Raw genomic sequence first — 22,566 nt, forward strand, 5'->3', positions numbered from 1 at the left:
TCTCTTGCAGGTGTTGTCCTTTCTCTGTGCTGTCTGTTTGTGCCCCCCCATCCCCGTGTCTGCCCCCCTGTCCGGCCCGGTGACAAATCAATACATAATTAAATAAATAATAAAACAGACAAAGGAGTATTTTAATACTCTCTTGTTAAAGTAAAATCTGTCTGGCACAATATGGTATCCAGGTCATTATACTCTATACCAGGCTGCTGGGCAGGACAGGTTTAAAAAAATAAAAAATAAAAAAAAATAAAAAAATAAAAAAATAAAACCAGAGTAGATAAAAATTCAGGAAGTTCTGATAAAAATCCTCCAGGCGGTTTTGGGGGGCGATAAATTATAAGAAGTATGATAGGTTGCAGCCCTCCAAGTTTAAGAGTGAGAACTTCAAAGGAGTTAAATTCATCACAGCGTACTTGATGACATTTAAAATTTTTCCTATACACGCTCACTAGCCCACAGCCACGACCACTGACCCTTGGTTGACTAAAACAATCATATTGAGGCGGACACAGTTCAGCTAGCTGGCTATAGTCATTCATTTGCAACCATGATTCAGTTAAAAACATAAAATCTAGATTTGCAGACAAGATCATTTAAGATAAAAGTCTTACTTGACAGAGATCTCACATTGAAGAGAGACATTTTAAATGAGTTTGTTCTGGGTGCTGGAGTTGGTACAGTTGTCCTAATCCTTAAGAGATTACTAATATTTCTGTGTGGGACATGCACATTTCGGTTTACTGGTCTATGCGTGGTGATGACAGGAATAGAAGTCTTTGGAACAACGCTGGGAGCAGACAGTTTTACATGCCAGCAGGTGGAGACAGTTGTTTGTGGCAGTGAGGCAGAGATCTGTTCAGTGAGCGGTGGTGTGTCCAGGTGTGCTGCATGAATGATTAGTCATTCACGTAAGTCGTGTGTGGACCGCACCACATGCTGTATGTGAGCAGCTAACATTTCTGAGCCCCGTTTGTTTGGGTGAAGTCCGTCTGTCTTAAAAAGAGACATTCTTTGCCAGAAAATATTAAAATGATCCACATAACACACACGATGAGCCCTGCAGGCGGACTGGAGCCAGTCGTGGAGGCCAAGGAGTCTACTGAAGCGGCCAGCACCGCGACCAACTGTGGGAATGAGACCAGAGATAAAAACGGACTTTCCACACTGCTTTAAAAAGTTAAAAAGACGGTTAAAATCTGACTGCTGAAGAGCTGTGTCATTTGTTCCCACATAGACTATCACTCTTGTGATGGAGGACTTAACCCCTAGTTGCTCCAGAGGCGTGTGACCTCTGACACGTACAGCAATTGTAAGTCGCTTTGGATAAAAGCGTCAGCTAAATGAATAAATGTAATGTAATGAAACAGGGGTCACTGGTGCCTTGGATCTTCTCAGATCCACAACCAGCTCCTTTGTCACGTTGAGCTGCAGATGGTTCGGCTCACACCATGTGACAAAGTCCTCCACCACAGCCCTGTACTCAGCCTCGTCAGCCTGCTGATACATCCAACCACAGCAGAGTCATCAGAAACCTTCTGAAGATGGCAGGACTCTGCGTGGTAGTTGAAGGGGGGCGTCCACCTGCATCACTGTCAGCTTCTCACCCAGCAGGGCAGGCTGGAGAAGTCAAAGAACATGACCCTCACAGTGCTCGCCGGCTTGTCCAGGCGATTCAGCAGGAAATCATTTTCCTGCTGAATCGCATGTACGCCCACGTCCTTAACTCCCAGTCGGTGCTGGTAGGCGAACTGGAGGAGGTCCAGGAACAGTCTGACCATGGGTTGCTGCTAGTGCTGTTCCAGCGCTAGTCTCTCCAGAGTCTTCATTATGTGGGAGGTCAGTGCCACAGGTCTGTAGTCCTCGGAGCCACTGGGACTAGTGTCTTTGGTGCAGGAACGAGGCAAGATGTCTTCCACAGCACAGGGACATTTGGAGACAGGCTCAGGTGGAAGACATGGTGAAGGACTCCACATAGCTGGGGGGCACAGGCTTTGAGCACCCAGTGAAACCGTCAGGGCCTGTTGAAGTTAAACAGCATTTGGATATATGTGTGTGTGTAAACTCTAAAGCCTATATTTCATGTGAATCCTGGTGTGCTTAAAATCTTGACAAGTTTCAGGTGGTTTTACATGGTCCCTGTGATGTCAGAGGCAGCAGAGCCAAACCATTGTGTCCAGGCTGAGACCAGTGTTCATTCTGGGGTGACAGACAAATCCTGTCTTCTTTAGTTTTCTCTGCAGGGTGCAGCACTGTAGACCAAAGAAGTCACTCACACCCAGACCAACATAATGAAGAGGTCAATCCTGCATCAAGAGTCTGTCAACATGGGACTGCCATCCAGAAACCTGGTTGGTTGTAATGTGACGTACATGAGAGACATAACCATCAATTACTATAGTGGAAATTAGTTACTCACACTGATATTTAAAGAGAGAGAGAGAATTGTAAATAATTTTCAAATTATTATTATTGATTGTTTGATATTTTATTAATTGTTTTGTTTTTAAATTTCACATTTGATACAGATTTTTTTAATTAATTAATAATTTCTTTGTCTATTAATACACACACACGCTTACTTTTTTATTTATTTATTTTAATATATTATTTTAATTTTCTAACACACGGAATTTTTATATTTTATATATTTATTATTATTATTATATTTTTTTTATCAACACACACAGACACAACTTTCACTGTATTATTTAATGAAATGTATGAAATGAAATGTTCTTATGTAATTTATATGTAGCTTTGGCAATACTGTTGTTATACATAGCTGATTTGAATTTGAATTTGAATTTGTGAGAGAGAGCTAGTTTCTAGTCTCATTTTATTGAGTTAAACACTAAGTGTAAAAGACATATAAAACTTACAACACCACACAACTACAAATGATTATTCATCCCCCAATACTAGAGATATCAACCCGTGGGTGTTAGAAGATGTTTGCTTACGGGCAGTTTTGGGGTAAATGATCTAAAACAGGGTCCCTAGTGCTGGGTAAGAATCGCCCAATAAAAAGACTGACTGAAGGTGTGTGCTTCAGTGGCCACTGCCTCCACCAGTCAGGGCAAGACTTTCCCTGTGTCTCTTTGCATCATCATAATGATAAATGAAGTTAAGCTGTCTTTCATATATCTGTGTCTTCCTGTTCCCCTCTGACCTGCAGCTGTCTGAGAGCTTTCACATGCAGATTTCCAGTTGTGTTCAGATCAGGTTTTCCCTCCTGCTGCTGACTCTCCTGCTGTGTATTAGCATGAGATCAGACTGCATTGTGATGCTGCACAGATTACAAAATACCCATTTCCACCTGATTGTTCCTCTGTGGTCAAAGCAGGGGGGAGGGTTTTCCTTCTGGTTTTACTCCAAAACCCAAAGTTGAAGGATACAGATAAACAGCAAACAAAAAGAGGAAATAAATGATAAATAATTGGCTGAGAAATGTTCACTTTTTCTCACCGATCCATCCTTAACCTGACCCTGCTGCTCACTCAGCTCCACACGAACATACTTCCTGGCCATTTACTGACTTGTTTGGGTGATTAGCGGATTATTACATTTAAAAAAAATAAAAAGGAAAAGTGAAAGTGAAATCAATTGTAAGTAAGGAAGAATTAGACTTGAGAAAAAGCTGTACACGCATAAAAAGTGCATAAAATTCAAGAATTCCAAACCACACCTTAACCCTGCCAGCAGTAACCCATCATTCTCCAAGAAACAAAACCTGGTAATGATCCCAGCCCCTCAATAAATGAAGAAAGATATAGACATTTAATGAGCAAAGCATGTGTATGTGCCATGGTTTCCAAATGATTGATTGAAATACCTTTTATTTATTGTGTTCTGTACGGTGCTCTTTTTAAACGGACATGTTAATAATACAGTTTCTTATCTTTTGTTAAAACAAGCAAAGTCACAGTCAATGCACTGGCTACACTAAAATAACTGCATTTGTTGTTATTAATACCAGGTTACATTCCAAGAAAAGATTGGTAAATTAAAGATCTAGAAATAAAACATTTAATACATTACATACATTTAATTCCCAACAATCGAATTGCTGTTTCAAATCCCTTTCAAGGAGGACAATTCTGGTGCAGAATTTATAGATCCTTCACTGATAAATTTATTTTGTTTTTTTGAAATTTATCTAGTTGGCACTAAAGTAGTTCAATTCAAATATTCTGAGCCTAAAATACTGAAATCAGCCTTTAAAGTACTCCCAACATGTACAACATAACTACATGGTTTGTGACAGGAGAGAGAGGTAAGTGGCATTATGATATTACATACTTTAAAATATATGTGATGGAAGATGGCATGTATGTAGAAAGGAATACTAAAACCTAAAGGTTCCCGTTGTCTGCAGTGGAGGAGGGGACTCCTTTCTTAAAGGTGGGTTTCCCTGTAGCAGCAGAGTCATTAACATGTGAAGGCAGGGCTGGATGGGCGAGCTTCACATACATGTGTGTGAAGAGAGATGGGGGGAGGGGGTGGAAGGTGTGAGAGAGAGAAAAGTCACATCCCAGATATATGGAAACTAATGGAAAAGACATTTTATTTGAGTTTTTCAGTAATTGTTCATTTGGGCTGGACTTTATTAAGCCCCTGCTTTCTTTTTGTAAGGGCCACTTCACCTTCAGTCTTTCAGTGTTTGGAAAACTGGGAGTTCTACAAGTAGGCCTATAATGAAAACGATCTCCAAATTAGATAAACCAAACATTAGAATTTCCTTTATGGTTGAGAGAATTATCTTACTTCTGAGGCAAAACAAACCATTGTCTGAAAAATGAACTCTCACCATCTTATCTCATGATAAGCTTTGTAGATTGGATTGGTGGATAGCCTTCATTACATTAAGTGTTTATAGGCTTCAACGGCTAAAGTGGTTTCCATTATTATTGTTGATTCCAACGGAACACCTCCGACAGACGGACAGAAAGAGGGGCGGGGCTTCCGAAGTCCCCCTACCCCTGCATGAGAGTCACCTGGAGCCAGAGAGAGCCCGTGGAGGACCCGGAGTCTCTGCAGAGCAGGCCAGTCGCGTGTTTCTAACCTTGAAGAAGTGTTGGCGTGTTTTCGAGTCGGTGGCGGTTAAAGAAGCAGCAAAGTCAACTCGCTTTATTCCTGGACCCTTTTACCTTCTGCTGACTTTTGGAAACAGGAAAAACTGACGAACCTTTTTATTTGAGCTATCTAAATATTTTCCTGCGAGTTTAGACCGTGAAGAAAAAGACTGAATCTCTAAAATGAGTCGGACGCTGGTGCTCAGGTGAGTCTGGAGACGGGATGAAGCTGTGTCTCTGCACTGAATATTTTAGAAGGGATATTGTTGGGTTTTTTTTAAATGTGGAGTTTACAACCTAATCCCTGTTTTATTTGTTTTCAGCCTTGTGTTCTGTGCCGCGGTCTGTCTTCACCACGGGGCTGCCCTGCCTGCCACAGGTCTGTTAACACACTTCTCTGCTGCTTTATTTCATGTACGAGAAACAATGTGAAGTTTGCATGATCAGAAACACAGTGTCTGTGGCAGAGCTTCTGAACTGAACAAAACGAATTAGCCTACCTTAATGTGGGCCCGTATTTGATTTGAAAATGATGAACTATAAAACATGTTGGAGGGAATTTGAATACAGTCTACGCTGCCTCTGTCACATCTTTTTTTAAGGCTGTATGAAATGCAAGAGGAGTAATAATATTCACTAAAATACTTTAAATATGAGTTTAAAGGGCTATACCAGATCACGTACTTAATATTCCTTGCTGACTCTTTTTTTCAATCAGGGCTATAGCTACAGATTTGTAGACATTCTTTTAATCTCAATTCAGGCAGCCATTGATTTTATTTATTTCTATACAATATGGAAAGCAGCTAACACTGCTGAAACTAGAGTTGTTGTGTGAGCCATTAAAGTGGCCATCAACGCTAGATTTTTTTGCTTGGCGGTGCAGATTGATTTGCACTGCTTTATCTCGCAATAATAATGTAACTTTGACAGCAAATAAACCTGAAGCTCACTCTGAGGGATTACACAATCCAAACAAATGTCTACTCATTGATTTACATGCTGCACAGCAATGGAAATGCATAAAATGATCAAACACAACAGCTAACTTAAAACTGGCCAAGAGAAGAGAAAAATTGAGAATGGAGTCAGTCTGCCAGCCAGCACAGTTGTTTTCATTGGTCTCACTTGCTCCTGTTTTCTACAGTCCACTGACTTCATGTAGATGTTAGTGGTACAACCTGCAGGTCTTCTTTACAGTCACTTTGCGGGAGATGTGTCATCACACGATGGCTTTCTGGATAAAATCTGACTCTTCTTGCCTTTTATTTCTCAGGCTGTGAGGGAGCAGAGTGCAACAGAAGCCAGGCCATATCTTCATCCTCATCCTCCTCTTTGGTTGGGAAATCCCAGCAACCCTCCAAGGACTTCCTGGGGCAGTTTACCCAAGTGAGCTCACCAAACAGCAGGGACCATAAACACCGTGACGCCAGCGCCGTCCTGCCCTTCATCGGCCTCACAGGCAGTAAGTTGACACTAACCTTTACCACTTTACCCAAAACAGACAGACACAGATGGTTTGTACACTTATCACTGGTTTTCTTTAACTGAGCCCTAACAACATGCATTATGCTGAAAATTAGTTTCTAAACATTTGACAAGTGGTTGACCAAGGGAAAAACGAAGAAATACATAAATATGTAAATACAATATTTTTAAACAAAATATCTCATCTGAATTTATTGCTGGCCGAGGAGAGAAACTATGCTGTACAGCAGTTTTAAAATGAATAAGGGACTTCACAAAAGAACAGAACATGAATGGGAAAACATGCTATTGAATATATACTTTTTCCTGGGATGTGTGGGGTATTCGAACTCATGATCAAAGTGTTACATGAGAATGAATAAAAATGAAACTAGAATTTAGAAAAATACCATATAATAAGTTGATGAGTTTTAGATAAAAGTCTGAATACTTCCACTGCACTGGCGGCTTTGCCCCCTTATGAAGAAACAAGATTTTAAGGTCTAAATAAGTGGAAATCCACTTTTTAAATAAATAAATATTATGTTTTTATATAAATACAATATTACAATATTTGTTTTCAAAGAAACTAAGAACACATTGTATAGGAGAGTATTCAAAAAATTAAACCAACCTTTGGTATTTGCTCGAAAAACTGCAACATTTGATTCATATTAAACTCGTTAAAATGAGAAATCAAGAGGATGAAATCCACATTCACCGTAACACTACAAATATTTGTCTTTTCATTATTTAAAAAAAGTTTTTGAAAATTAAATGTAATTAAATTTTATTCAAAGCCTTTGTAAATCGTAAGTCGTTTTCGGCTTCAAAAGTTTCAAATTAAACGTGTTTCCGGTCTCTAAAACAAAAAACTCAATGAAACGACAATGAAAAGTGGTGACAGACAGACGAAGAGTCTTTGGATGTTCCAGGCAGTCGTCAGTTGGTTTTAGTGTGGTTCTGTTATTTTCAGATGTTTGTTCTGACTCTCAGCGTTTGTCTGCTGATGGGAAGCAGAGGAGGGCAGGAATGTGCTGCCAGATGTAGACTCTGGTTTATCTCACAGATACAGGCAGAGAGACGCTCAGCTGGAGGTCTGAGGGCCTTGCAGCGGCCTTCAGCTCGTCACACAGTGTCCCAAAACCTGCGCTGAAAAGAAACAGAGCCCCTGGTCAACAAATTAAATCCCCCATAGCTTATATTAATATTTAATTTGCAAAATAAAACACATAACTTTTGAGATCAGTGATATTGGTTGATTGTATTCTATTATAGGAATCTATTGATGTGCAACGAGTCTGACACTGTGGTCTGGAATTAAGTAACCTCCAACAATCAGTCTCACAGGAACGTCTTTAAACCGTGTGAAAGTAACGGCTGTTTTTCTTTAAGTACAGTTAAGTGGTCTGCTTGAAGGAAACTGATTGAGATCACGCGTTAGAGGTTTTGTTGGTTGCGACTCTGATGTCTTTTTTTCTCGTAGGTGCCGAGCAGAGTCGTAGCTGCTGTAAGAACGGAGGAACCTGCATCCTGGGCAGCTTCTGCGCCTGCCCTCCCTTCTTCACAGGGCGGAGCTGCGAGTACGACCAACGCATCAGGTAACAGCAACACCACTGCTCACTGCTCTGCAGTTACACTTTCCAACGATGCTGAAATTGTCTTAACTGCACATTTTCTACAAATCCTCACATTCATTAACCACTCCTACAAACTGTCAGTGGTTAGGTGTGTCAGTTATTGTTCTCACGGTTTGTGTCTCACACTCCTACTTTTTCTGTCTTTCTGTAGGAGCTGTGGTTTGATTCCTCATGGTGAGTGGGTTCAGAAAGGATGCTCTTACTGTCGCTGTGGTTACGGCATGCTGCATTGCTTCCCCCACGTCTTCCATAAAGATTGTGGTAAGATGCACACACCAGACACGCGTCCACTTTTCAGTATGTTTCTTTGAGAATCAAACAGCAGGGACTTCAGTCAGTGTTTAGGGGTAGCACCTTTTTTGTTGTCAGTACATGGTGATGGCGCTAGGAGCAGATTCTGCCTTTTTAGGAATCTTGTATTCATTCATTCCTGTGACACCTGAGTATGTCCATGTGCGTCGGTAGTTTTCCATGCTGTCCATTCACCAGCTGTGGTGTGATTCAGTTGAATGAACAGCAAAGGTGTAGACGAGTGGGCAACGCCCGACAGTCAGACAGTCCGTCGTTCACACTTTTTCATCCACCAAAGTAAACTCCCACTGAGTGTAAACGCACTTCTGAAAGACCACAAGCCCCGCCTACTCATTTACAGTTCAAGGCTTTTATTCCAAAATGCAAAACATTCCCACAGCCATCAGCTCATACACAAACACCCCACAGTACTCACAGTGTCCAGAGTGGGTAAGGGTTCTACCTGAAAAGAGGTGCTTTATATGACAATGTGAACAGGATAACGGAACTTCATTTTCAAACAGTCCTGGGAAACAGTCATAGCATTGCACTTGGTTGTTTGCAAGAAAAGTGACAGAAATAGTTTTGACAAAAATTTAAATAAGAGAACTAGACAGAGACGTCGCTCTTCAACTCCACGCAGGGCCTCATTTGCTTTCTAAAATAACAGACTCTCCCGCTGTCAAAATCCCTGAGATGGGAGAAGAGTGGAGTTGATGGAACAGTTGGCGTAGCTGCTTGCCTTGGATTATATCCGCATGCTTACAGCAATAAGCTTTACGAGCCACAGCTAAAGTGTGATTTATACTTCTGTGTCGAATCGACGGCGTAGCCTCTGCCTAGCTCCGTACCCTACGGCGTTGGCTGGCATGCACCTCTTCAAAAATGTAACTACACGTCGGGGTGACACGGAACGTAAGATCTGTGATTGGTCGGCTGGGTAGCCTAGCAATGCCTCAGAGCTGACAAGAAGTCCCCCGTGCTTTGAAGTCAGTTTTACTAGCGGCCAAACTACGCCGGAGGCTACACACGCAGGAGTTTAAATCACGCTTAATTCTTTGTGGATAAGTTAGTGAAGGAGAGTTTAAGGAACGCTGATAAGAGTAATAATAAAACTTATTTATATAGCACTTTTCAAAAGTTACAAAATGCTTTTCATGGGAAAATACAACAAATACATTATCATATAGGACCCGAATATGTCAGTAATTATGTCTTAATTTTAAGTAAGGTCAGTGCATTAGTAAATCACATGTATTATTAGATTGGTATGGTTTCATAGTTTAAGGGGTTTTTTTGTGCGTTGAAGAATCTGTGATTTCATTGTGTCCCCCAGTATGCCATTTTCTGGATATTGAAAACCATGTATCACCTGTACACCAAAAGGTGATGAAATGAGGATGTTGCAATAAATAATTAAACCCTGAGTTTTGCTCTGAATGATGAATCCAGTTCCTCATTAGTTTTCTGTCTTTCTCTACTTCCCAGATGACTCTGAAGAGGTGCGTTGGTATAGTTCGTCAGCTGTCAGGACAGTTCAGACAGGCTGCTTCCTGCATCATCTGACGCTGCTTCTCCTCCTGCTTCTCCTCCTCTGATGGTTTTAAAACAATATGCTTCATAAACTTTTAGAAAATATTTATTATATTTTGTCCACAGCCGAAGTACACAGTGGTAGCACAGTAATGGAGGAGTAAAATGTTGTTTGAAAACGGGAAATCAGGAGTTGTTCCTTGATAAGTGTTGTTGTGTACAGGAGGTGCATCCTATTTCAGGCTCCTTTTTTGAAGGACGTGCCAATGAAATGGGTGGAGATCTTTTTGAGGACTTAATTTTTAATGGGCTTACCATACCACTGAACCAACTTTAACATTTTCAAGAATTAGTAAGTCAAGTTGACCAATCAGTTTCTTCAAGCAAGGAAAACAATTCAGCTAGTGCTTCTGAATTAATTCCACTTTTCCCCAATCTATTTCCACCTCTTCCAAGAATTTAATTATAATAAAAAAATATGAAAGGCAACAGACCCAAAATATAGCAATGATTACAACGTTGTATTTATGTAGTTCTCCCATTTTAGAACTGGCCAGCTTTACACATAATTTCATGCTCAATTTCTTTGAAGACCTTGAAAGTGAATCAGCGGTTGACAGTGAACGCAGCAGCGACTGAAGTTTGTCTCGTCCAAACTCATCTTAAAACGTTTCCTTCCAGTGGAAGGTCTTCTGTGTGTCTGTGATGTCTTGAAGAACAAAATATGTGAAGGAAGCTGTACATAAGATTTTTATGAAAATATGGTTTTTTTTGTTTTGTTTTTGTAATTTTAGGATGTTTAATGTGATTTTTTTTCCTTTGTAAAAGAAGATGCAGGGTTTCTTGTTTTTAACTTTTGTCTTCTGTCTGTTTGCACAAACTGAGCTGGAGTGACATTTTGTACTTACAAACATGTATTGATTATGTGTTTATGAAATAGTTCTTTTTTTGTGTTGTGAGAAACAGAATTGACTGTCTGTGGAAACACACTTACGGTATTTACATCATTAAAACAAATGACACTGGAATTACTATGAAAGTAAACTTTTGGATATAAAGAATATGCTTACATGAACAAATAATTGTTCAAAGTAGTTTTTGTTTTCTAACAATCTTCTAAAATCTAAAATCTCTCTCTCTCTCTCTCTCTCATCTGTTGGTATTTCGAGTGGGAGCGTTCCCTGTCTCTTATCTCCTGAGTTTATTGATGAGGTTGTTATTGATTATCAGCTGCTCTCTTATCTTAAACAAACACATCAGCTGTTGTTTGCAGTCTGTCAGCTGCTACAGCTCTAAAATTAACTGGCAGAATGACAATAATGTGGAACTTAAAGTCAAAACAAAATCTAACAAACACGAGCAGACAGATGATCAGACGGCTTAATCTCAGTGTAAAAAACAAACATCTGGATTTTTACTTTAACTTTACATACAGTTAGGTAATTTTTTTCCTCTGGTTCCCAGATCATCTCGTGATACATAACCAGATAAATCTGAGGGGTAATGAGATGGATAAACGAGGTTGGAAAACACATTTTTTGACCCATCATTTGACCTGGGATTCAAACTGTCACTTGGCACCAGAAAACTTGAAAAGGGATGTGGAAAAAGCAGGTACAAACAAGTGGCATTTATTAACAAAAAGATGACAGCAACAACAACAGCAAAAAAAGGAACTCAGGAAATTCAACAAAACTAAATTAAGCTGAGGCACAAAGAACAAGAAAGTAATGAGAGCTTGAGCACCAGAGCGAGCTGCAGCCTCTTTCCTCCCTCCTGCTCCAGTAAATGGCATTTTACCACCAAGGAATCTGGAAATTTATATTACTGGTGAGGGATTGAAGAAATTATTAATAAAAGAGAATAACATAGAAGTAGTACAACACAAAATCATCTGCTCCAGAGACCTGCAGCCTCAGGCATCTGCCAGAGCTAACGGATGCAGCTCTGACCTAAACCCTACATGTGGATGGAGTAATATAATGAGTATAATAAGAGATAGAAACAATATATATATATCACTTTTTACACAATCATGTTCACCATTCATACAGTAGTGGAACAGCCACCAGGGGCAATTCAGAGTTCTTACCAGAGAGCAAGTCAAACGAAACATTCATGCAAGCTATCTCAGTTACTGCTGACGTCACACCGGAAATGTTTACTCATTATCACAACACCTCCACAGCCAGCGATGGTTTGATGACATACAGCTAAACATGTGTTTGTCAACTTTGTGCAGCCCACCCACACACCACTGGTTAGCCTCAAGTTCATGTACGGGTGAAATACAAGGAATGAGAGGAAGAGGAGAAGAAGAGCAGGAAAACTGGAGGCATATCTGGGTTTTTTTTCCAAGAAAGACTGGTGAGTATCTCAGTATAATCCCACAGTAATCAGGCTGTAATCTCTCTTTTGTTATCCAGCCAATCCCATATAACAATTGAACAGCTTAAAGTGAGTGTTCTGATTGGACAGATAACTTCCATAGCGAATAACTGGAAAATGTGATTTAACCTCTTATATCCTGTCAGAGCTGCTTGGCCCTCTGTGGTCCACACAGCTGATCTCCTCTGGAGCTTTCTCATTTCTCCAGTTGTGCTTTAGAAGAAATGATTTAAACCTGCATAGTGTCTGCTGCTTCCTGAATGTTCCTTTTGTCGAGAGGAGTTTAAAGGGATCTAAGCAGATTTAAGGAGCCACTGGCAGAGACGAAGGAGCTTCTGAAGTCTGAACAGAAGAGGAGCAGCAGGAGATTGGAGCAGATTTAATGGGATTAAAGGGGATTGAATAAAAGGAGACACGTTAAATGGTTTTAGCGCACGTTTCCACATCCTCTTGTGACTTTAGTGACATCCTCATGTTCACGTGCTTCAGTGCTTAACTATCTTCACCACTAATGAACCCAGAGAGAGAGAACAAAGACGTCAAAAGCCCAAAATGTCAGACTGTACACCAGGTCCAACTCCATCTGCTGCAGATCAGAGAAGTGTGGAGCAAAGCAAACAAACTGGAAGAGAGAGTGAAGAAGTAAATGTAATGAGGGGGGAGTGTGTGAGTGTGTGTTTCTTATCTCTCCACTTCACTTGCTGATAGCAGCAATCAGAGAAAACGCACTGTGGAGATCTACCATTAACCCCCACACGCAATTGTATTTTTGTACTTATGAGGACACCGTGTGCCCTTACCCTAATCTGAAGCTAACTTTAACCTCAAACCTAAAACCAAGTCTTCACCCTTAAATGTCCCCACTGTCAAAAAGTGTCCTCTCAAACTCAAACTGGTCCTCACAAAGGCAATAAAATACAAAAGCGTGCGCGGAAGGGTGGCTGTTCCATCCCTGGCTCCTCCAGGCTTCATGCCAAAGTGTCCTTGGGCAAGATACTGAACCCCTGGCGGCTGTTCCGCCAGTGTATGAATGTGTGCGAATGTTAGTTTCTGTTTGAGCACTTAGGCTCAGTGAATGAATGTGAGTGAATGCAGATGTAGTGTAAAAGCACTTTGAGTGGCTGAAAAGACTAGAAAGGCGCTATACAAATAGCATTTACATTCTTCTAGCAGTGTGTACATGAATGTATCCTTGGCCATGCCGGTAGACCGCCTACTCACCTGATACTGTACAAACTCATGAACCAACAGCGTCAACTGACGAAGAAAAAGCAACAACAACTGGCAAAATGTATGCTCGTGCATCAACTCTCTGTCTACTTGTTGCTAAAGCAGCAGGAGGATCAGAGGGGAACTCCATCAAATATGTGCCATAAAACAATCTGTGAAGTTGTGTACAGTAATTAGAAACACTGCTCCCGTGGCGTTTATGAAAATTAATCAAATTCAGTCAGTTTTCACTGACGCTAGAGGGTTCCCTGCAGTGTCATAGCTTGAAGCGTAGGGCCACTGATCAAGCTGCCGTATTTAATGAGTTGGAAATGAGAACATGTTGCAAAACAATTACATTTTCATTCATTAGTGTGATTATTCTTAATGGTCACTTTAACCATCTATTTTCTTTTTTTGCATTTTGTGGAATTCTTACATTTATGTTAATACAGTAATCCTGGAGAGTATGAGAGAGCAACAATGACAGATATTTTAAACATAGTAACGTATTATCACTTCAAATGGTTCATATATCCTTCTATAACGTTTTGTATGAATAACATCCTAAATATAATACTAAGGGAAACCATCTTCTATAAGCTTTCTTCTGGCATGAGTTTGGATACAACAGGGATGGTGGCAGTCACACGAAGCTGACGTGATGCAGCTCTGCCATGTCACCTCTGCTGTCCTGCTATTGGCTGACTCTGTGCTTGGAGTGCATTTTTGAGTAGACATGATAGACCTTATTTTACAACACAGTGCAGTCAGGACTTAGGAATCACACTGCTCAAAACTACCATCTGCTGGAATTTATATGTGATTATGTCATCTTTGAAATAGTTTTTGTTTATAGAAAAATGACAAATTCTTGGCTGCCTCAGTGCCTATTTTGATTTCACCACTAGGAGTCACCAAAGGCTGATGTTTCCAAATTCTAAATTCAACACCAGGAGTTTTGATTAGACTAGTATTTTATTATTATTTCTAATGGTTTATTCATTTATTTACTGAAGGACGCATGCAGGTGATTGGATGAGTAAATTACATGAACTGTAAGATTAAACTTTGATTTGGATTTAAGAAGTGCATTTAGGGATACTTCAGGAATTTGAGATTTGGGTCCAATTTAAACACATTTGGAGAAAATAAAAAATAAATTTGCCGAGAGCCATTTGGCGAAACTGCAACAAATGAACAGATTACAAGCAGTTTAGGACATGCCATGACAAATCTTCTGGATTAAGGAAAGTTATGTCAAAATCTTGGATTATTACAAATTCGTAAGGTGCTAAAAACTTTGGGATCATAACGGATAACAAATTTGTAGGAACGTGACCACATACTATTACTGCTGGCATAAAAACATGCTACATAGAATTGTAACTGACATGAAGTCTGTTGTTGATGAAGCAGGAAATCAAAAGCTCTTTTTTACAGGCACACCAGTGGAAAGGTCCTTTAATAGCATCCTGTTTTATTAACCCACACGCACAGACATGCTACTGTCAGCTGTTTTAATCCCAGCAGGGAAGTTTGTTCTGTTGTGCTGATCAGCTGTTTGATGGATCTGAATAAAAGTCGTTGGTGTGTGTGTGTGTCTGTCTGTGTGTGACATGATATCAGAGTTTTGTAATGCCTTCCATCTGACTCGCCTGTCATGGGATTTTGTCAGCAGCCGCAAAACGAGGCACATCAAAACGTAATTCACATGCACACATACACACACACACACACACACACACACACACATACATGCACGCACGCACACACACACACACACACACACAGACTACATAATGAATTAATACAAATATGTTTTTGTTTTTTAACCAGGGGAGGGCCCATGAGAGGACAGACATAAACCATTACAAAAACCAGTACATAAGTAAAGGACCCATCTGTGGTGTTTTGTTCAAATTGTTTAAATTGTCACCATGTCTCATTTCATCACGTGTCGTCTCTTGGTGTGAAGTGTGAAATCAGTGTGTCACTGTAATTTTGTGATGTAGTGAGGTATCATCATCTAATTTGAAATGTATGACCATTCAAATGATGTTTTTGTTGGTCTTCACAAGTTTTGAGTGTAATTTTAACGTTTGTGTCTAAACAGTAACATTAAATGTGTTTTCAAAAAACATTAATCTTGACCTGCGGGGACGTCTAAATGATCAGTTCTTAAGGTAAGTTACAAAATGATCATTTTCACTGAGCATAAGTATGTTCTAATTATTTTTGTCATCCACTAATTTCATTCTCCTTGTGGGAATGGGCATCCATAGCAGGGTGAAAATGAACACACACGCACGCACACACACACACAGTAGTATCTCTGGCAACACACAATCGGTGTCCCCTGCTGTGACATTAACCTCCGGCTTAACTCCAGCAGCTGTGGGTTTAATGAGAGAGAGCAAGAGAGGGATGTGTGAATAAAAGTAACAAAACCCCATCTCCAAGAAATTATGTTTATACACTACTAATTTCATTTGCCAGATAAGCGAAATGTCATTGCTGCCTGCATGATTTCCTGTGGCAACGTTTATTCTAATGAAGGTATGTTATTTCTTAGTTGAAGAGGTGGATGGTGGCCAAACAAAGTGCAGGACCTTCACGCCACAAACCAGCACACTTCACAACAACAATTAGTCCCACACGTGGTCAGGTTTAGGCATCAAAAGCACTTTGGATGAGGTCTGGGAAAAATAAAATTGTGGTTTCAGTTAAATGTTTTGTTACTTTTGCTTTTGGAAATGTATTTTGTGTCTGTGGTAATTATCAGACAAATACAATAACAACAACATAAGACATTACAATTAAGGACAGACATCTGATGGCATGGTGCTCCACAACGACATCACCAAGAATCAAAAATCAAGTGACACAACCATCATATCACAGCAATTTAACAGAGCTGTACTGGAAGGTATGAAGGATCTGTAAGCACAGGCAGTCCACATAGGCAGCCCCCTGTGCCCCCATCTTGATAAAAAAAAAAGAAGACAACTCACGATCACCCAGGATTGCCCAGCCATTCCTCACTACTCATACTAAAGTGTACATGTCCTATCTTATGCTTCGAGGCACTTCTGACGTTTTCATTATTTAAGACCACCATCTTTCCCAAACCTTAACAAAGAGCTGTGAGCACCTAAACAGACACATCAAAAACAGTAATCATGTTGTAGTTGCAGATAATATAGTGCAAGAGAGGATATTGTAGGGAGAACAAATTAATTACATTGTAAAGCTAATTTGGGTGGCATTGCGTCCCTCCCAAAAACATATTAGCTGTTGCAAATTAGTAGCATATATATGTAATTTCTAGATGACAGGGTTGGTTCCCATACTCTGCCGACACCTATTAATAGGACCAAAACCTATTAATTGGTTTTGGTCCAGTGACTTTCATCAGGCATCAAGCCCTTGTACACTATACAGTATATACCAACCCTATTGCCAGACAAGAACGCCAGTCCAAATCAACGTATTTCAGATTCTCTCTTTCACAACAATATCTTCACATGGCAACTACAGAATGGTTAAGGTTAAGGAAAGATTGTGGATATTGTAAATAAAAAAGCTAATGTTAAAAATAATGTTAAAATAATAGCAAATAATTTCCTACTGCTGCTGCTTCACATCAAAAGTGAAACATTGGGTGGCTTTTATTTTGAAGCAGTCAGAGGAAACACAATGTACTTTTACTGTACATTGTATAATTTGTTGAGAACAAAATGACGTAACAGCTGATCCAGCTTGCGTGACTTTCATCATGCACTCCCAACAAGGTCTGGGTATGCGGATGGTGTCCTGGCGGATCGCCTCCCAGACATGGATCAGGGCAAAATTGATCTGTGTCTGTGGTGCGACTTGGCGGCATTGGATAAATAATGTCCCAGAGGTTTTCAATTGGATTCAGGTCTGGGGAACATGCGGGCCAGTCAATGGCATCAGGGCCTTCATCATCTAGACAAGGCCTGCATACTCATGTCCGCATGAGGTCGGACATTGTCCTGCACCAAGAGGAACCCAGGGTCCACCGCACCAGGGTAAAGTCTGACTAGTGGCTTTGAGGATTTCATCCCCTAACAGCAGTCAGGGTTCCGTTGGCTAGCACGTAGAGGTCTGTGCAACCCTCCAAGGATATACCTCCCCAGACCATCACTGATCAACTCGGACAGGTCATGCTGGATGATGTTGCAGGCAGCGTAACTTTCACCACGACGTCTCTAGACTCTTTCACGCTTGTCACATGTGCTTAGTGTGAACCTGCTTTCATCTGGGAAGAGAACGGCAAACTGGTAGGTCTGCAAACGGCAGACCTACCAATTCTGGTGTTCTCTGGGGAATGCCACTCAAGCTGCATGTTGCTGGGCTGTGAGCACAGATCCCACTAGATCAGGCCCTCATGACCACCTCATGGGGTATGTTTCTAATGGTTTGGTCAGAAACATGCACACCAGTAGCCCGCTGGAGGTCATTTTGAAGGGCTTGGGTAGTGCTCCTCCTGTTCCTCCTGAAGCAGATACTGCTCCTGCTACTGGGCTACTGGGCTTCTACAGCACTGTCCAGCTCTGCTTGTGCAACAGCCCGTCTCCTGGCATCTCCTCCATGCTCCTGAGACTGTGCTGGGAGATACAGCAAACCTTCTTGCTGCAGCCCGTACAGATGTGCCATCCTACTTTTCTCCTCATAACATTTATATATACAAAATGTCATTCCCTTTCATTTTCAATACTTTCATTGACAAACAGATTAAAATGTTCATTTCAGATTTTCCATTAAGCATACTGTAATTAAACTCACACACACACACACTCGGATACACTGGAAGTGTAAAGACAACTAAGCTGTGGTTAAGATCCTGGTGCCGATGGGATAAGCCAAGCGACATCTGTGTCTTTATGTACAGGTCTGTGTGTGTGTTTATGTGTATCTATGGTCACTGTGGACAAATTAACAGAAGCAGAAAAATGTAAATGTCTGTGACCTGATAACATGTATGTTTAGACAGAAACATCCTGCTTGGGCTGATTTATAAAAGAATCTGCGGTAAAGTTGGGATGTTAGGTGTCCATCAGCTTTCCAGCAACCATAATGGAGAATTCTTTCTTAGAACATGTTGAATGAATCTAAAACTTCATCAGTAAACATCAGGTATTGGTGTGACTCTCTGAATCAAAGAGTGAGGGCTTTGTTCTGAAGTTACCCATTGGAAACTAGATGAAGATTAGGGTCATACAGGAGAAGAAGAAACACTGAAAAAACTTGTAGCCTTATTACTGGGGGAGCTGCATTATAAAAGTATTGTAAGTGTTCTCTCCAGCTACATTTAAAGGGGTACTCCAGTCATTTAGCATGTCCCTCCTTAAATTGGAGGTGAACTGTGAAAGACAGATCAAAAAAGAATGGTCAAAATCTATGAAACAGAAGGCGAGATATCCTGACCTTTAGCCCTATGTATGGGTAAAGTAATACTTGTGTGTCAGACAAGGACATACACATACAAACGAACAGAACAAAAGAAGAGGAGAGAGGAGGAGAGGAAAGAGGAAAAGTGGACAGAGAGGAAATATAACATTAAATGAGAAGAGACGATAATTGGCATTAAAAAGAAGAGCGAATTGGAGGAAAGATGATGAATAACTACAAGAACAGAAGAAAGGAGGCGAGACGATATAACAGGATGGTGGAGGGGAGGAGTTAAAAGAGGAGATAAAAGAGAAAGGAAAAGAGAGAGAAGATGACAGGAGGAGACAGGGCATCAAGAGATGTAAAAAAGAAAGAAAGAGGGAGAGAGGAGAAGAGAAGACGAGGAATAATGAGGAATTGCTGACAAGTGAAATAGGAGACTAAGAGAAGAAGAGAGGAAAGAGAGGACAAGAGAAAAAACAAGGGGAAGAGTAAAGGAGTCCCACACAAGCCAGAAAACAGCAGTAAGCTACCAAATCAGATTCAGCACATCAGTGTTTATGGGACAATTTGTAATGACCTCTGACCTTTTTTTAAGGATGGAGAACATCATATTCTTCAATCATGCAGCGTGAGTTTCCGTCTCTGTGTGAGCGTAGTTTGTTTTCCTGTTGTCAGGTGATGAACACAGCTCGGATACATGACAAACAGAAGCTGAAGTCCTTCTGGGAGCAGAGGATTGTTCGGCACAGCCAACAGATGGAGCAGGAGGAGAACCGCAGGAGGAGCAGCTCTCTCACACGGTCAGGAGCAAAGTTATTCAAAGGAGGTCATACGCCACCTCAAATGTTTTTGCAAAGATTATGGTCTAAACCTGCTCTACATGAAAAGTGCAATGAGATAACTTCTGCTATGAATAAATACATTCAAATGTGTCATTTTAAATGCACAAATCTGTAGTCCTGAAAGGCGGCTGTTACAAGTGGTCAGCTTTAAGTCTCGCTGGTTACAATCCCGGCTAAATTTAGGTTGAAAATGCAGTTTTTAGACATGTGACTGTGTTTGTTTCGGCATGTTATGCCTCTTGAGTGGATTTGGAGAGCTATCAGATCAGAAAAGTTTAGTCACAATGCATCTGAGAAGCATTGAAGACAAACTGAAATTCCAGGTGTTTGAGATGTATGCTAGCCAGATGTTGGAAATGTGCAAATGCATCCATCTGTCTACGCTACGTAACCTTTGCTCCTCACGAGGTGGAAGCCTGTGCAGAGTCTACCCCCTGTGATGACACTGAAACAAGCAGTGATCCACCCTGTTTCATTGAAGCGACAGGAAAAAGCCACACCATTTCAACATATATGTTATACAGAATGTGCACAGAGCTGTCCCTCATCATTTCAACCAGCGAATGATCTGTGTGAACCAGAGAAGATGATCATAGTTCAAAAATGCGATTCATCCTTATTTTTGTGTTTATGAATAATTTGTGTTATGTTGGAGGTTCAGTATAACACAGAACACACATAGGATGCAGAGTGGTAAGGGGTGTGCACAATAGACAGTGCGTGCTCTGGAGCACAGAATTGCCACCCGCAGCCGTGTGCGCATTTAAATCAACAACACAATGATGATTTTCTTTTTTTTAACATTTAAGGAAATTACAGCAGTAGAGTTTTCTAACAGCTGTAAAGTTAGAAGAATCATGTTGTTCCAGCTCTTCACTGAAGCTGTACGATGTTAACATGGAGTGAATTATTCAAAACCAAACCTTCATGTTTTATGAATGCAACGTTTCATCAAAAGGAAGTATTCTTCATGTCTTGTGCATCATTTAAAAACATTTCCTCCAAATTCAGCCTGACATACTTGGTATCTTTGGAAACTTTAGGATCTGTGACTAAGATTCAAAACTTCTTAGATTTAATATTCAAAACTTTGTTTTAAAAGTTCAGAGTTCTGTGGGTTTGAACAAAGACAACATGAGTTTATTAAAGTGGGTGAACAGCAGGCTCCAGCATTAAAAATAAACTTTATTACTGTCCTTAGCCATTGTCCCCGTCTCTCAGTCACAAGTTGATTAGTTTGGAAATGCCTTGGTTATGTTTACAGCTCATCTGTCTGTCATCACATAGTAGCCTGAGAATGTTGATTAGAGGCAGCTCGACTATATGTTTGAATCCTGGAGATCAGTTTGAATGTCTGAGGACAGACTGCAGATTAACCGACACATGACGGAGTGTGCTGACAGATGAATGGTCGCTAACACAGACATAACAATATCAACAATATCTCTCTCTCTCTCTCTCTCTCACACACACACACACACACACACACACACACACACACACACACACACTGTCTCTCTTTCTTTTTCCTGAACACAATTAGCCCTGACAGTGATGACTGCAGATCCAGTTTCACTGGATGTCTGCACGATTAGTTAAAGCTCAGGAGTTATGGTATCAGGGTAAATATTGGCCTCTGATGTTCTGACAAAACCTCCGTTATCTCTGCCTCCCAATCATTGAATTCAGTCTACACAAAGCAAAATATAAATGACTTTAGTCTTCTTTAAATTAATTTCAGTAAAAAACATCTACACCGGTCAGAGTGTAAGAAGCTTTGCGAGGTGCTGTGTGCAACACGTACTCATATAGAAACGACAGAATAGATCGATAGTTGAGATCTCCAAAATGAGCTATACGAGTGTTTTTAATGACTCCCAAAATGACATATGAGCATTCTATTCTCCATTGCAACACAGGGAGGTTAACTGGTCGACATGCATACAGTCACGGTTTAGCACACACATCTGTGATGGTTAGGGTTAGGGTTAGGGGCTTCGGTAGCTATCAGTGCCTTTAACAGTAACATAGTTAGCTAGCGTTAGTGCTAACGGTAGCTAATGCTACAAACAACCCACTAATGCTAGCTAGCTATGGCTACATTAAACACTACAAAATGCAAAAAACGCTACAAAGCACAAAAAACACATTTTGCTAACACTAGCTAGCTAACTCTAATAATACTAAAAAAAACAAAAACTAAAGATGGCTTTTTGTTTCACCGGGAAACCACTCTCTGGTCTCCTGGGTGAAGATCGCCTAAATAACTAAGCATCCACCCTACCCTAGGGTGACCAGATGTCCCCGTTTTCCGGTGACAGTCCCCGGTTTTGGTGGCCTGTCCCCGTTTTCAACTGTGTGTTAATCATAGACTGTATAAGGTGTTAACAGACCTGAAATCAGATTTTAAATGGCCAGAAACTGATTGTCGTCCGCGGGAGCACGCACAGCATGTAACGTTATCGCCAATTTCTTTACGTTTTGCAGCTGCTTTTATGTGGATCAAACAGACATAACGCGCAAATAAATCACGTTAAGTCACAAAGATTTGTCTTTGTGGTACTTTAATGGTTCTTTTAACAGAATAATCACAATTGTGACCAAACAAGTGTTTGCATTTTATAGCATAACCAGGCGTGACATTTACGTGATTATAGGCAATAATAGAAGCCTGTTGTTGCCGATGGAATATGTGTTTGGTAG

At 40.5% G+C, this 22,566-nt stretch overlaps 2 protein-coding genes across 2 annotated transcripts in view; both read left to right on the forward strand.

The window, feature by feature from the left end:
• Positions 1-22,566, forward strand: part of igsf21a (immunoglobin superfamily, member 21a) — a 261,327-nt gene that overhangs the window by 193,521 nt on the left and 45,240 nt on the right. The gene's annotated exons all lie outside the window — the stretch shown is intronic.
• Positions 4,954-11,082, forward strand: tdgf1 (teratocarcinoma-derived growth factor 1). Its single transcript, XM_046076260.1, has 6 exons — positions 4,954-5,278; positions 5,396-5,451; positions 6,349-6,537; positions 8,026-8,140; positions 8,331-8,440; positions 9,959-11,082. The coding sequence occupies exons 1-6, from the start codon at positions 5,256-5,258 to the stop codon at positions 10,066-10,068; spliced, it is 603 nt and encodes a 200-aa protein (XP_045932216.1). The 5' UTR covers positions 4,954-5,255; the 3' UTR covers positions 10,069-11,082.

Source organism: Micropterus dolomieu, linkage group LG18, assembly GCF_021292245.1.
Source record: "Micropterus dolomieu isolate WLL.071019.BEF.003 ecotype Adirondacks linkage group LG18, ASM2129224v1, whole genome shotgun sequence".
NCBI lineage: Eukaryota > Metazoa > Chordata > Actinopteri > Centrarchiformes > Centrarchidae > Micropterus > Micropterus dolomieu.

Excerpts from the sequence above, each read along its gene's own strand:
- tdgf1 (XM_046076260.1), top strand. The coding sequence starts at position 5,256 with ATGAGTCGGACGCTGGTGCTCAG. Across the intron at positions 5,279-5,395 it reads AGTCGGACGCTGGTGCTCAG|CCTTGTGTTCTGTGCCGCGG; the intron begins GTGAGTCTGGAG and ends ATTTGTTTTCAG. Across the intron at positions 8,141-8,330 it reads GAGTACGACCAACGCATCAG|GAGCTGTGGTTTGATTCCTC; the intron begins GTAACAGCAACA and ends GTCTTTCTGTAG.